Below are 14050 nucleotides of genomic sequence, written 5' to 3' on the forward strand. Positions count from 1 at the left end.
ATGATTTGTTCACGCTGTTGACAGAGAACAAATCAGATGAGAAGTGTTTGTAAAATAGTGCTTCTTTTCTGCCATCTTAAAACCGCGCGACAAACTGAAACAAATTGAATTTATTCCTGTAAACTCATTCATAATTAATACACGACGATTCAGTCATGGAGATGCTGAAATTATTGAAGGGGGACAAATACCAACTCTGGCGAACTAATCTCAATCAATAGCATATCGAAGGGGCTGGTGGATTCGAGGTGTTCCTTGGCTTAAGGGAGAGAGGATCCCATGATACTTCATGGCCACATTGCCCTGTCTTTGTAGCTGATATTAGTGTTCTGGTTTTGAGAATTGCAGGGTTTCCTTCGCCAGCAGCTGATGCTGCCACTGCCTTTAGCCTAATACGCTCAGCTCTCGATCCGATGGTCTGACCTAGGATTGAGGCTGCAATCGTAATCGCCGGCTGCCTTGGGCATCAGCACGGATTTCCTTAGCATTGCAATGAAGGGTACAGCCGCATGGACTGCCATGACCCATTGGGGGGAGAACTTCTTGGTGTGCTCCCGCCAGACTCCAAGGGGAACATTTGCAGCCATACCCAGCAAGGCTATGGCTAACATTTTTGCTGGAAGAGGTTGTGGTCGGAGATTCTTTACAAAAGAAGCTCGAGCGAGCGCTGCACGGGCAGCCACCACAACTGGTGGACACCTTAGCTTCATGCTGGGGGGAGGCTTTAGAACATTTGCAACCAGGGGAAGTACAGCACTGACTGCTCTATATGACTTTGCTATTGGACATTGTCCAGTTTCCAGCCACTCATTGCTCCGTGACTCGTGTGCTGAATCGCCTCTTTTCTGTAGCATTTTCCAAAGACATGTTAACGACAAAACGACTTATGGAAGGACATTGCGACTCTGATTGAGATTAAAGACAATAAAAATATTCCACCAGAACCAATTTGGGACTCAAGTTAACTGCAGAAAACAATTAACTAGTATACCTTCACAGTTTCAATTCTTTATGAAAGTTGGATTCAGATTTACATTTAAAGACAAATAATGACAGAGCAGTGAGAAAAGACAAGGATGCATCGAGTCCCAATAACTATCTAAACAGAGAAATATTTGCATCATATTGAAGAAAAAAATATTATACATTTATACTACTAGCTCTAACCCTGACATGATTTACGTTACACTTATTAATGGTTCACAATCTATGCAAACAAGCACTAGTAAGATGCAGTCAAAATGTGTGCAGGATGTTCAGGAATTAGTTCCACTCTAAAGGCTAAGAAATGACAATGGAAGTACCTGAGAATTGGATGATCTACCATTCTGCTTCTTCCACTTGTTTGAGAAGAAATCAAAGCCAAAAGGTCCTCCTGGTCCAAAAGCTGAAAGGCTGATTGTGGCTGCCTTTGCTGCTAAGGGATTAAACTCAGGTGAAATCTCAGGCTCTAGTTTCTGATCAGGCACAAATGTTCTTCCTGAGAGGGGAACGACCCCATTATGTCCATGGAAAAGCCTGAATGCATTGTCAAAATTTGGTCCATCTTCAAAGATTGGACCATGGCCTCATACCTAAATGAAACCAAGAGTATGTATGAGTTATTAATACATCTAATGAATATGTGAGCTATCCTGAAGTTCATAACAACTTACAGGGGTAGAAAAATTGACAGCTGAGAAGGAGAAGCTAGTAGGTTGATGGATGTTTCTCAAGAATGGACATCTCTGAATATCCTGGTTAGCAAAGGAAATATCAGAAGAGGACGATTCACTAGGTTTTCCCCTCAAACCAACCTCCATTACAATGCCTAGCAGTAGAAACAAAACCTACAATAAGAGGTGGATAAGTATGAAATATAGCTTCAAGAAGAAACCAGGAAAAAAAAAATCCTAATTCTGTTCAACTCAAAACAATCATACTTCTTAAGATATAAAATCGAATATGATCAAGCAACTCCTCATTGCAAATCTACGCTAGAACCGATAAATTGAAAGAGATAACAAATTGTTGTATGTAGTTAGATGGCATCAGTCGAAAAAAGTTCTTTTTTCCAACCAAAAGATTTGACTATGACATGGAGACAAGCAACACCATCTAACGAAATCATAATAAAGGCGGATCCAGCTTCCTCCTTAGAGGAACGATTAAATCATGCTTTTTTACATCTACGTCCGAACAACACATACACAAATCAATATCATGGAGAAAACCATAATTTTCGCAATTTCTTTTCTAATCGGAAAAAGAAGGAAAGAACGAAAGAAAGAAAAAACATACTTTAAAAGGGAAATCAAGGAAATAAGAGAAGAGTACCTCACGCGACGAAGAACGTAGTGAGATCGCGAGAGGGAGAAGAGCGGCGAATCGTAATCCCAATTCCCAAATCGCGTGGCCGACACGACGAAGCCTCAAGCCCTTCCCAACTGCCCATTATTAGAGCCGCGGCCACGGGGCCGGACAAGTTGACAGCCTACCCGCGGTCATTGCTGACCCGGCGCTTGGAGAAGGATAATCAAACCTGGGCCCAGCCGATTTGATCAGATTCAACCGTCAGATATGGGTCGTCGGATGATGATGGACGGTCGTGTCCCGACGGCGGCCGCCTCGCTCGCCCTTGTCCGGGTCCCTCATGAATAATAGGGGCCACCTCTAATTATTAATCTCTAAGGCACTCCTAACTTTGTTTTTCACAATAATACACCCGTGAATTAACTCAGTGAAGGAAACAAACTGTCATCAAATTTCTGTTGTACAAAATATGGAACGCAGGTTCCTACCATCAAATTTCTGTTATACAAAAAAGCAAATATATATCATGAAGAATGGAGGACTAAAAACTCGGCACCGATTGGTAAATGATCGCTGGGATGGTGGTAGTTGGGCAACCCTCCAACGATGTCGGGCGAGTCGCGGCCTGGAACTTCTAATAGGCTTACTGGTTTCAGACGACAAGCTGAGAAAAAAATGTAATCCAGTGTTCCAGTGAAATCAGGGGTGCAGTTTGTAAACGGTGGCTCTCCCCCGTTTGTTGCATAAAGACTGCTCAATTTGATAGGGGCTGCTTCTGAAGCTGATACAATGTACTGATAGACCTGAAGGAAATCAAGAAAACGAGGATTGTACAGGCATACTTCAAATAGAAAACTGATCAAGGCATGGGAAAAGAAAACTTCATAAAGGCATTCATATCTTTGTACCGACCAATGATATCATATAACTAACTGGGTAGAGAAATTAGAATAAGCTACTGAGTTAGGCAAAGGAAGTATAATGAAAACTGACCTCATCTCCAGGAGTAGAATTGAAGTCACCAGCAACAAGCACTGAAGGGGTACAAGTGAACTTAGTTGAAACAAGCTCCTTAAACTGTGAAAGTCTTGATAGAAGATACTTAGCCTGTGCAAGCTTTACATCGATCCAGTTTGGATCCCTGCGAGTCCCAGATTTAAATTAAATTAATCAAGCTTCTAGGCTCTGGCACAAGTAAACAATCTGTAAATAGTCATTAATAAAAAATATTCAAAAAAAAAAGATAGCCCGGTGCACGAAGCTCCCGTCATGTAGGGTCCCGGGGAAGGATCCATTGTACGCAACCTTACATTGCTTTTTGCAAGAGGTTGTTTCCAAAATTTGAACTCATGACCTTTTGATCACATGGCAACAACTTTACCGTTGCGCAAGGCTCCCCTTTAAAATTGATAAAATTAGCAAAAAAAAAAAAAGAGTAAAAAATGGGCAAATATGAAATTAATATAAAGACAATTGGCAATTATTAATGCATGTTGACTTCCATTACCAGTAAATATGAGTGTCTGCCACTACAATAATGTGGCCAGAAGGATCATTTAGCTTAAAAGCTGCTAATAATCCCACACAATCACGTTTTAATCTCACAAGCGGATCATTAGATTGCTGCTTCTCAGAATCTGTTGAAGTAGATTACCCAGTGATTCCAAAACTTATATTCAATTTGAAGAACACAAAAGAGCTAATGAACATAAGATAACATTGTGCACAAAGTGAACATCAATTCATAAGCATACCTTGTATTTGTGCATCCTTTTCTTCAAGATCCAATATTTTATTGTTCCTAATTGCACTAACCGTATTCGCACAATTGGCAAGATCATTGTAATCAATTTCCTCCATTTCAAGCAACTGTGCACTGAAGAAACAGTGGGTTGTTGCATTACTTGACCAAACAATATAAAAACATAAAACATGCAATAAAAATTTCAAGGAAGCTCTGACGTTAATTCCTTATTTTGACATAACTTTAAACATAACATTTTCTTGTATTTGCAGGATTTAGTAGGATTGACCAGGAAAGCTAGTAACTGGTTAAGAGTCTGACCAACTGGGTGTTGTGTATGAATCGGCAACATACTAAATAAGGACCAGATTAAGAGAGCACGCTAAATAACCAAAAAGAATTGTTGAGTGAATTATTTTGGTCTCCAGTATAATAGGGGAACTAGAACAAAGAGAACTCCATTAAAAAAAAAAATAGTAATTAGAAGGTACTTCTGAACTCCAAAAAAAAATTACAAGGTCTTTCTGAAGCATTACTTCCACATCAACAGACAATGGAAAACAATTGTGCAGAGTAACAATGCAGCCAAGAGTTGATAATACCTGCTTGGCTTGTAAAAGATTCCACATCCATCGCGTTTCTTCCCAACTCTTTTAATATAAAGGCTTGAATACCCAAGGCTCTCCATTTTGCTTTTGTAGAAGCTATTATACTCATCCAACTCCTATAATTACAGACAACAATGCATGATAAACTAGGGGGTCTGTGAAATTAGTAGTTGAAATTATCAAGTGGTGAAAAGAAAAGACAATTTAATCAGCATGCAAAGTGAAAGCAACAAATGAGACCAACATTATGTTCATCATCATCCTTGTTTGTCCCAACTATTTGGGTTTGGCTACATGAATCTTATTCCTCCATTGAACTTTATATAAAACTAAGATCACTAATAATATTACAATTAATAAAATTATTTTTTACTATATGACTATTCTTTCAACCTTTCCTACTTTTTACAAGTTTTGACTCTTCTAATTATATAAACTATAGGTCATCTTTGAACATATCTATACCATCTTAATTTTTTCTCATTTTGACTCTATAGGTCCAGCTTCAGAGGAAGTGCTGGAATTTCATATTGGAAATATGTTTAGTTCCATATTAAATATTGTTATAGGGTGTTATAGTTGGTGCCTAAATCTGATTGTTCTCAATAACAATACCAAATTTCAGCACTCTCAACTCTATTCATAAAATAACATATTGGAAATGCAACAAATTGCAGTGCTTAAAGTGCTATTGGATAAGGGATCTCATGATCAATGATTCTAAAGACAGTTTTTTAATGATCAAGCCATACAAGATCAAAATAAAGGTGTGATGTCTTATTTTCGAAAGGAGACATAGAATGACTAGTAAATCACCTGTATACAGAAAAAATCAGCATTTAAGTTCTTCAAGTCAGTTAGAACAGATTCTGAACGTGCTTTCCACCTGTAACATTATCTGCTTATTAAGCAAACATCAGCTGGATGAAAGAGGAAACATATTGATTGATTGATTGAAATTTAACACAGAACATTTACTGGAGACGGCCATCATATAATAGAGGTAAGTACAAAATTCACAAATTAAAGTATATAGGGATCATCACTTAAAGTTTGAATCATTACCCAAAGTTTATCCTCTTCTTCCAAATTCCTCCAAAGTTTCAAAATCATCAAAGTACCACAATAATTCTCAAACTAATATTATTTCACCCCAAGACATTAACACCATTATTTTAATCAACAGAGAAGTGACATGGCACATGGCATACCTGCCATGTCGTTCTTCCATTAAAATTAAGAGAGTTAATGATTATGTTTGTGATTAGATTTTGAGAACTCCAAAGGAATTTTGATGATTTTGGAACTCCCATACATTTCTAAAAAAAGGTAGAATTTGGAGGGGAAAAGAAAATTTTCCTATTATACAATATGATGAAAAAAATTGTAATGAAACAGGATTGTGCGTCCTGTTAAATAGTATAAAAATATTAGATGTCTTTCCCTGACTGAAGGATTATGTCTCTTGTATTTAAGTTTTCTCTATAAGAACAAGGAGCACGTGGCATGACAAATGGAGGGGTCGTACTTCAGCTTCTCTAGGAACAAGGAATGGGTTTCATGATCAACCCATCAGGGAATGAGAATATCATTGGATTTTTTTTCTTAATTATGTGCTAATATTAATTAATAATCAGTTTTGCTTAAAAATAAAATTGAACTAGATAAAGTTAAACCCCAAGATCTTAACTCATCCGGTGTAATTGGATTGGGATATCATGGCATGATGGATGGTACCGAGCCATCACTAGCTGATGGTTTTGCCTTGCACCATTGATGGCTGATCACAGCACCGTAATGGCTGATCGTAAGTTGTCTGGACACACGGAGAAGAATCGGGACTGTGGAGTTGGGAGAGAGGAAGGAAAGTGATTATGATTTTGAGTGGATGAAAAATAAGGAAAAAAATAATCCGCTAATGGAATTAGAATTCATCTAATTTTAAATTACGTAAATGAGGGAAAGTATCTCGACTCTTGTGCAATCCTCTTCCCTCTCAATGCATTGTGTTCAACCAATAGGTCATCAAAAAATAGATGAAAAGGAAGGCCAAGCCATAGAGAGAATTTAAAGGGATGAGAAATAATCAAATCATAGAAAACAGATTATGATTTTGTTTATGCAACTTTATTTCTTGTTCTAAAACTTAAATGATGGTCTTGGGTAGAGAAATTTTCACCTACAAATATTGCTTCAAAAAACAAGCATCATTCCAAGAATGTTTTGTTGACTGAAACATAAAGAATATCTACCAAATGAAAACATACATCACTAACAAAAGTAATAACTAAGCAATTGGCACTTCAATTAAAATATGAGCATGCAGATCAACTAACCACACAAATGAAATCATAAGATTGTAGCATTGCATCAACAAGCTATTAAACAAAACTTGTAGTATATTAAGCATAATAATCGAAGTATATCTCACATATTATGAGAAGCACAATCGTGACTGAAAACACCCGTCTAACTGATCAGGAAGTTCTTTTTGTGCTCTCAATGTCATCCATAGAACAAAGAATATTTCGCTTAAAAAAAAACAAGAACTTGGAAAACAATTTTGAACTAGACATCAAGAATACGTTCTCCACAAAACTAATCTTATTTCCCAGAAAAATATTGTGTTTCTTCATCCTTCGATTAACAGTCAGTAAGTTAGGGAGGTGGTGACATCTTGCTGGCCATTATAGAAAAGCCTGACTAGCTAGATTAGATGTTAATATCAAATTGCTAAAAAAAAGTAGGAAGCTAATAACTTCACTCATGACTAAGCAGAGTAAAAGTGATTCATACTTACTTGAGACAGGAAGATGGAGAATGTGGAAAATAAGAACTCTTTACATAAACCTGCAAACCAAGACAGTTTAATAGATAATCCCTTGGAGGATAACTACAAAACAATGGGCTATGGCATTGCAACATGTTAGAACTAAAATAAAACAAAAGATCTGAAGTAAATCAATTCAGATATCAACAACATAAAGAAAAACAGATTGACAGTTCAATTTGGAATGACATGTTCATAGAATACCTGGGCCAAAATATTATAGGAGATGAAGCTGAACTTGAATCCTAGAAGAAAGTATAGACTGAGTGAAAAGAGAATCTTTTATTATCAAAAGACAACATAATATGTATATTAGCTGAAGAAACCCTCCGAATTATGACAGAGAATAGGGGCACCAAAGGGATAAGAGTAAAAACAAACAAGATAGGAAATGGGTGATGCCTTCCCTAAAGAGACAAGTGTACCAGAACAAAAAATCTAGAGATGTATAAATCCCAAAAGATCTCTTATTGTAGTCTACCGGACACGCAGCTCTAACCATAGATGACTGAAAATAAAACAAATTGCTAAATCAATAACTATGACTTTTACTCTCAATGCATCTGAAACAATTACCAAGTCATAGAACCAGTTCTAAGCAAAATTGATATCAGATCTTTAGATGTTCTTTTATGGTGACCAAGTTAAATAACTTGTCAAGCAATACAAGCAGAGATATATGGATTTGTTTAGGTTAATCATTTGTCAAGCATTACAATTGCAGATACATAATTTTGCTAAAAAAGAATCCATAAATGCTCCCTGAGAAGGCAAATGCAACAATAAAAATCCACATAGAGTAGTACAATGCAGTATATACCATCTGAAGTATTCATTACGCCTTCATAATTGTCAAGAGGAACAAACTTTGAGCACACAGGCTTAGCCATTGTACTTACTCCATTGCTGCAAACCCTGATTCAAAAGTAATGAATTCGTAAGGTTCACTAGATACAACCACAATATAACTTTTAATGATCCAACAAAAAACTAGAATTAGAAGCCAACAGGAGATTAAAAATCTAATAATCCTCAACCTTTAACACATTGAGCTTAGAAAATCGCGTGATCTATGAAACCGAGACATGACAACTTTTGGGGAAAAAATAGTTTTTTATTGACTAAAAATATAGCCAAATCAAGTGTCCAAAGGTTGCGTCTACAGAGATTGGGTGGTTGCACTAAACGACGCCAAAAGCGAGAAGCTCGGGCAGAGATTTTTCTAATCAAATCCCAACATAATCTGGAAAATATCAAGTCAAGAAAGCAACTGAAAAGAGGTCTCATTCTAGCAGAATCAAGCGATTGGAAAGAAAAAACAGTTACCAGGGCAGCGTCGACGCGAAGAAGGGCGGCTTGCGGAGTAGATAGGAAGGTATACGCATCACGCAATCTCTGACCTGTCTCCACGGCGATACTTATTTTAGGGTTTCAGAGTTGTCAGGCGATAAGAGTTACGATTGAGAGGCGGCGAGAGCAGGAGAAGAAGGAAGCCGTTTCCGCTTCAATCTGGAAGCCCAGTTAGGAGTTGGGAGCAGGGATAATGGTTAGCGGAGTTAAAACGTGTTCAGCCCGATTATAGATGCCCGACCCGTCAATGAGTCGGATCCGGGTCGGTTGATATCTGATTCTCGAACATCGTAGTCCATTATTATACTATCGCTGTTGCCACTATATGAATCCGTCCGCATACTTAATTACTCGAAAAATAACAAAGACAGAGACAAGGGTTCCCCTTTCCCTTCGTTACGCACTCCTCTCTCTCCTCTCTCTCTCTCTCTCGTCGTCCCGCATTTCCCTCTTCGGTGGTGGATCGCGCTGTCCCCTTTCACCTGCGCTTCCTCTTTCTCGTCTCCTGCTTCTTCACGTCTTAGCTCCTATGGGGATTCTTGTCGCATTGCGCTTATCGCATTCGTAGTTGCGGCGTTAGCCAAGGATTGCGGCGGCAGACGCATGGGATCCGGGAGCAGCAAGGATGCTTCAGCAGAGGCCTCTTCCTCCGTCGGGAGCTGGAAGTCGAGATTGAAGGGGCTTCGGGTCGTCAACTCTTCCTCTTCCTGCTTTGGTCTAGCCTCCATCCTGTCGGATGGCCGTCAGGTGGGCGATCGCTTCGTGTGCCTTTGATTTAGATCTCTGTCCCTTTCTTGCATCCTGTCTGGATATTCACTCCTGATCTTATTTGTCATATGCTCGATCTACCGCCGACAGGGCGGGTGTGTTTGCTTAGTAATCTTGTTATTCCGTCTGAAAGGAAATCCATGTTTCTTCCCCTTTACTTTAAAAAGCAATCTTTGTTATTCAAGACTTGAACTCTTAGAATCATCTCTGCAATATCCACTTCAATATTTGCCCTTCTGTGTTGCTAATATGATTGTACTTAGCTCCATTCAAAAGATAGTTGGCTGGATTCCTTAGATGCTTTCCACCAATTGATTATTTTTGTGTGAATGGAGTTTCTTTGTCTAATGGCGTCTAAATGGATTCCCTTTGATTTCTTTTTTTCTCAAATCTTTGAGCTTAAAAAATTCCTCTTTCTGTCAACAACCTATTCAAGTTCCTCTTTCAATTTCAATCCGAATGATTCTGTGGCTGTTGTTTGTCCATGTGCATCTCTATAAACTAAACTATTGGCATCTCCTTTGCTTACAGAAGATAGAAGTAAAAGCAAGATCCAAAGGCTCCTATTGTGAGGATGAAGCAGAGAGTAAAACAGTTGAAGGAAATGACCATGCTTCTGAAAAAGTTGGGCTGCCTCGTTATGATGGCTTGCCCTTGTCACGTGCTTCTAGTGGTGAACAGTTTGGAGAAGAAAACGAGGGTACATCACGGATTAATTTTAATATCAATAGTAGTTCTGTTATGAACTATAGAGGTGATCGATTGTCAAATACATCAGGAAGATCACATTCTCGTTTTACTTTTATACCTGATGGGATTAGCTATCGGCTCAACAGAGCAGTCAGTTTAGGATCACCGGGAACCCATTCTCTTTTCTCCACTGGTGTGTCTGTTCCAAGTAGTGATCTTGGACAAAATGATAATGCAGATCACGATCATGTTGATAGTATACAAAATTGTAGCACAATGGAAACTAGCTCTTCCCTAGATGTGGCTCAGCTTAATGAAGGAACAGAGACTACAATCGACAGGTGTTCTAGTGGTAGCTTTGTGGAATCAAGAAATGCAAGGCATTCTCAAAGAAGACTGGGAACACAAGAAACTATAGAAGGTAGTGTACGATTTAGTAGAACACGTAGTGTAGGAAGGCTCCGAGATAGAGTTCTCAGAAGGACTGCTCTTTCTGATGGTTTGTTTGATTCTTCTTCCCTGGACGATAGGACTGTGTGGCCCAGTGGGCAGCCTATTAGAAGACGAGCACTGGGTGGTGTTAGAAGAGCTTCCTCTCCTAGAAGGACTAATGATTTGTTGCCTGATTCCTCAAGTAGTGTGTCTTATCAGGAATCTAGATCTATGAATAGCAATGATGAGAATGTTGCAGATGCTCAACAGCGGAGAGTTGGGAATCATGATGTTTTTGAGCACAGATCAGCTTTCCTTGAAAGGAGAAGAAGGATAAGGTCTCAGGTAGGATTATTTGGATTATGGTTTCTAATTGCTTATATACTCGTTATATTCTTAAGGAAAATCAACTTCTATTGTTAGGTTCGTGCTCTTCAGAGACTTGGTAGCCGATTCGAAAGTTTATCAGGTCATGATAGATCATGTATACTATCTGGCCAGCATAGAACAGGCCGCTGTGCATGCAGAACAAGTAACCAAAATGCAAATCCTGATGATGACACAAGTGCAAGGGCAAGCATATCAAGAATCGTCGTGCTAGCTGAGGCACTGTTTGAGGTATGACCAAAGTGAATACCAAACTGGAAGAAAATGTTGGCTTGTTGACTACATTTTCCTTGTTAGGGAAAGTCAAATAACTAGTGCATTCTTTTTTTTAGGTTTTGGATGAAATACACCAGCAGTCTGTTGTACTATCCTCTCGACCATCTTTTTCATCTATTGGGTCTGTTCCTGCACCAAAAGAGGTTGTTGAGTGTATTCCAGTAAAAATATTTAGCAAGACATCGAAATGTCAAAATGAGGAGGCTGCACAGTAAGAGTCTTGTACCTCTTTATCAGGAACTTCTATCAAATACCCATGGAACTTTCCTAAATGCTATGAGAACACCTTTTTTCCTGATCAAAATAATTCAACTGAAACTCATATGAAATGAATGATTAGTCATTATAGAGGACAGTGCATTATTGAGAATTCTCATGCAGCTTTTCTGTATTTAGATACTTCAAGACTGAGAAGACTACTTTTTTTGGTCTCTAATTGTTATTGATTCTGCTATGCTGAAACAAAATGAAATATAGTGGTTGCATTGCTTTATGCAAAAAAGCTCATCTGATCTTTATCATATCGCCTCCTCTTAACCTGAGTGTTTTTTATCCATTTCAAATCCACAATACTAGTGTTCGCTTTCATCAAATTTTCTTAAATGTTATAGATCTATCTTTCTGTTTTTTTTTTTTTATTTTAAATTTTCTTATTTGTCTAAAGAGTTCCATGGAAATTATTTTGTATATGATGAATGGGTATTTAACTCGAAGTTTCATTGTTCTCTTTTTTATTATTTGTTTTGTACAGATGCTATATTTGCCTTGTGGAGTATGAAGAAGGAGATTGCATGCGGTTGTTGCCTTGCAATCATGAATTTCATCGAACATGCATTGATAAATGGCTGAAAGAAAATCATAGGTATTCTTATAAAACAATCCTTTCATGGTGAACTGTCTTCTTTGTTTAACATGTTCTAATTTGCAAAACATCCTTGTTACTACAACTGAATCTTGTAAATTTGTTTAATATATTCCTTCACATAAATGTGATAATTCTTCTCGAGTCATAATTTTACCAATTATTGTCTAGGGTGTGCCCTCTATGTCGCCGGGATGTTTGCACATCAAATGCATCAAATAAACAAAAGCCCAGCTAGGGAAGCAGCTACATCCTGGTCATGATTCTTACCTGAAGGGTTCTCAGCTTCAGCTTTGGATTTCATCCGTCTTGGTGCACAATTCGGTAAAGTGTGCAACTATCAGATAAAACGTGTACTTTCTTAATTAATCTTGTATTTTGTAGATGAAACAATGAGAGGTTCATTGATTTGTCAACGTCATTGTGTTTCTCTTCAAGCTTATTTATGTTTATTTCCTCCCTGGAATTCTATTTCGTAAAAAGGCAACCACGGGGAGAATTGTATTTGTACCTGCACTTGGTGTTATCAAAATCGTGGACACTTTTTCGTAAAAAATAGTTTCCTGTTGCTGTAATTATTTCTTTCTTATTCATCAGCCTTCTGTAGAATATATATATTATATGCTAATCCATCAGCATGTGGGAAATAAAAAATAAAATATCTGTTTATAAAACGATTTATTCTTTTATTTAGTTGGTAAGATTGTTATTAGAGATATATAAAGAATGATTTTTCTTTAAAAGAATCTACATGATTACTGTGGTCGACTGGCATTATTTACATGATTTATGTAAAACTGCTTCTCAGCCTGATTGACTCTATTGATTCATTCGATCCAATAAATTTGAAACTTGTAAATGTAAATTATTTTCTTATGTATTTTAGTGTACGGTTAAATAATATGTTAGCATTTAAAAAAAAGTGGATTCTCAAAACCCTCTGAACAACGATTCTTACATCAAGAATTTTTTCCTCGAGAGTGAGAAGTGAATCTAATAAAATTAACAGGATTATTATGACCACTTTTTAATTTATGTTGATGATCATAAATTTTTTTTTTCTAATTTATGTTCATAATTATTAAAAAAATTTGTGAGACTCGATGGATTAGATTAATTGATTCAAATAGTTGGATAGTTAATGTCGACTAATTCATATGCTAGTAGATTTAATTATCTTCATAGTCATGTTACTTTTTTAATATATTTTTAAAAGTGTAAATTATTTTTTTTTAAATATTAAAAAAAATTAGAATTTGTTCAACGGACCTAAGAATACTGGTGATACAACGTGAACGGGTCCAAAGGTAAGGTGTGAACGGGTCCAAAGGTAAGGTGGAATCAACAGTCAAGATGAGTAGCGGTCAAAGTTAAGATGAGGTGGCAGGTAAATCAAGGTGTACATGTCGACTACCATCACTGGCGAGGGCTCCTAGCATACATCAGTCCCGTCTCATAGCCGATCAGACATCCAGATTCAGTTCCTCATCTTTTCATAGGACGACACCCAGCATATATCCGCTCTGCTCCAGAGTCGGTCAAACCTCCTGAACGCGGCTTCCAGCATATATCCGCTCGGCTCCAGAGCCGGTCGGATCTCCAGAGTTGAGCTTCTCACTTTTCTAAGGTGCGGCTCTCAACCTACATCCACCCGACCTCAAAGTCGGTCGAATCTCCTCTATGAGATAACATTATAAATGAATCCTAAGAATATTCTTTTATATATATATATATATATATATATATACAAAGATGTTACGCTGCAGACTAAATCGTGCGGACCGGTGCGGACAGCCCTCGTGGCAAAGGCC

At 37.7% G+C, this 14050-nt stretch overlaps 3 protein-coding genes across 6 annotated transcripts; 1 reads left to right on the forward strand and 2 right to left on the reverse strand.

Annotated features, from left to right (window-relative positions):
- Positions 1 to 398: 398 nt before the first annotated feature.
- LOC121994672 lies at positions 399 to 1802 on the reverse strand. Its single transcript, XM_042548628.1, has 3 exons — positions 1652 to 1802; positions 1305 to 1546; positions 399 to 845 (listed from the first exon to the last, which is right to left on the reverse strand). The coding sequence occupies exons 1-3, from the start codon at positions 1800 to 1802 to the stop codon at positions 399 to 401; spliced, it is 840 nt and encodes a 279-aa protein (XP_042404562.1).
- On the reverse strand, positions 1305 to 9004 carry LOC121996088 (carbon catabolite repressor protein 4 homolog 4-like). Of its 4 annotated transcripts, none has more exons than XM_042549903.1 (12): positions 8801 to 9004; positions 8295 to 8389; positions 7679 to 7719; positions 7445 to 7494; positions 5461 to 5530; positions 4639 to 4760; positions 4047 to 4168; positions 3800 to 3929; positions 3286 to 3433; positions 2317 to 3095; positions 1656 to 1736; positions 1305 to 1574 (listed from the first exon to the last, which is right to left on the reverse strand). In XM_042549903.1, the coding sequence occupies exons 1-10, from the start codon at positions 8857 to 8859 to the stop codon at positions 2817 to 2819; spliced, it is 1116 nt and encodes a 371-aa protein (XP_042405837.1). In that variant the 5' UTR covers positions 8860 to 9004; the 3' UTR covers positions 1305 to 1574; positions 1656 to 1736; positions 2317 to 2816. The 4 variants fall into 4 exon arrangements, with proteins under 4 accessions (XP_042405837.1, XP_042405838.1, XP_042405836.1 ...); XM_042549904.1 differs by having other exon boundaries at positions 1656 to 1810; XM_042549902.1 differs by having other exon boundaries at positions 1656 to 1829.
- Positions 9005 to 9163: 159 nt separating this feature from the next.
- Positions 9164 to 12706, forward strand: LOC121996090 (uncharacterized RING finger protein C4G3.12c-like). Its single transcript, XM_042549907.1, has 6 exons — positions 9164 to 9571; positions 10124 to 11059; positions 11138 to 11332; positions 11434 to 11588; positions 12129 to 12239; positions 12411 to 12706. The coding sequence occupies exons 1-6, from the start codon at positions 9428 to 9430 to the stop codon at positions 12475 to 12477; spliced, it is 1608 nt and encodes a 535-aa protein (XP_042405841.1). The 5' UTR covers positions 9164 to 9427; the 3' UTR covers positions 12478 to 12706.
- Positions 12707 to 14050: the final 1344 nt, after the last annotated feature.

The sequence above is a fragment of the Zingiber officinale genome, chromosome 6A (assembly GCF_018446385.1).
Source record: "Zingiber officinale cultivar Zhangliang chromosome 6A, Zo_v1.1, whole genome shotgun sequence".
NCBI classification, from domain to species: Eukaryota; Viridiplantae; Streptophyta; class Magnoliopsida; order Zingiberales; family Zingiberaceae; genus Zingiber; species Zingiber officinale.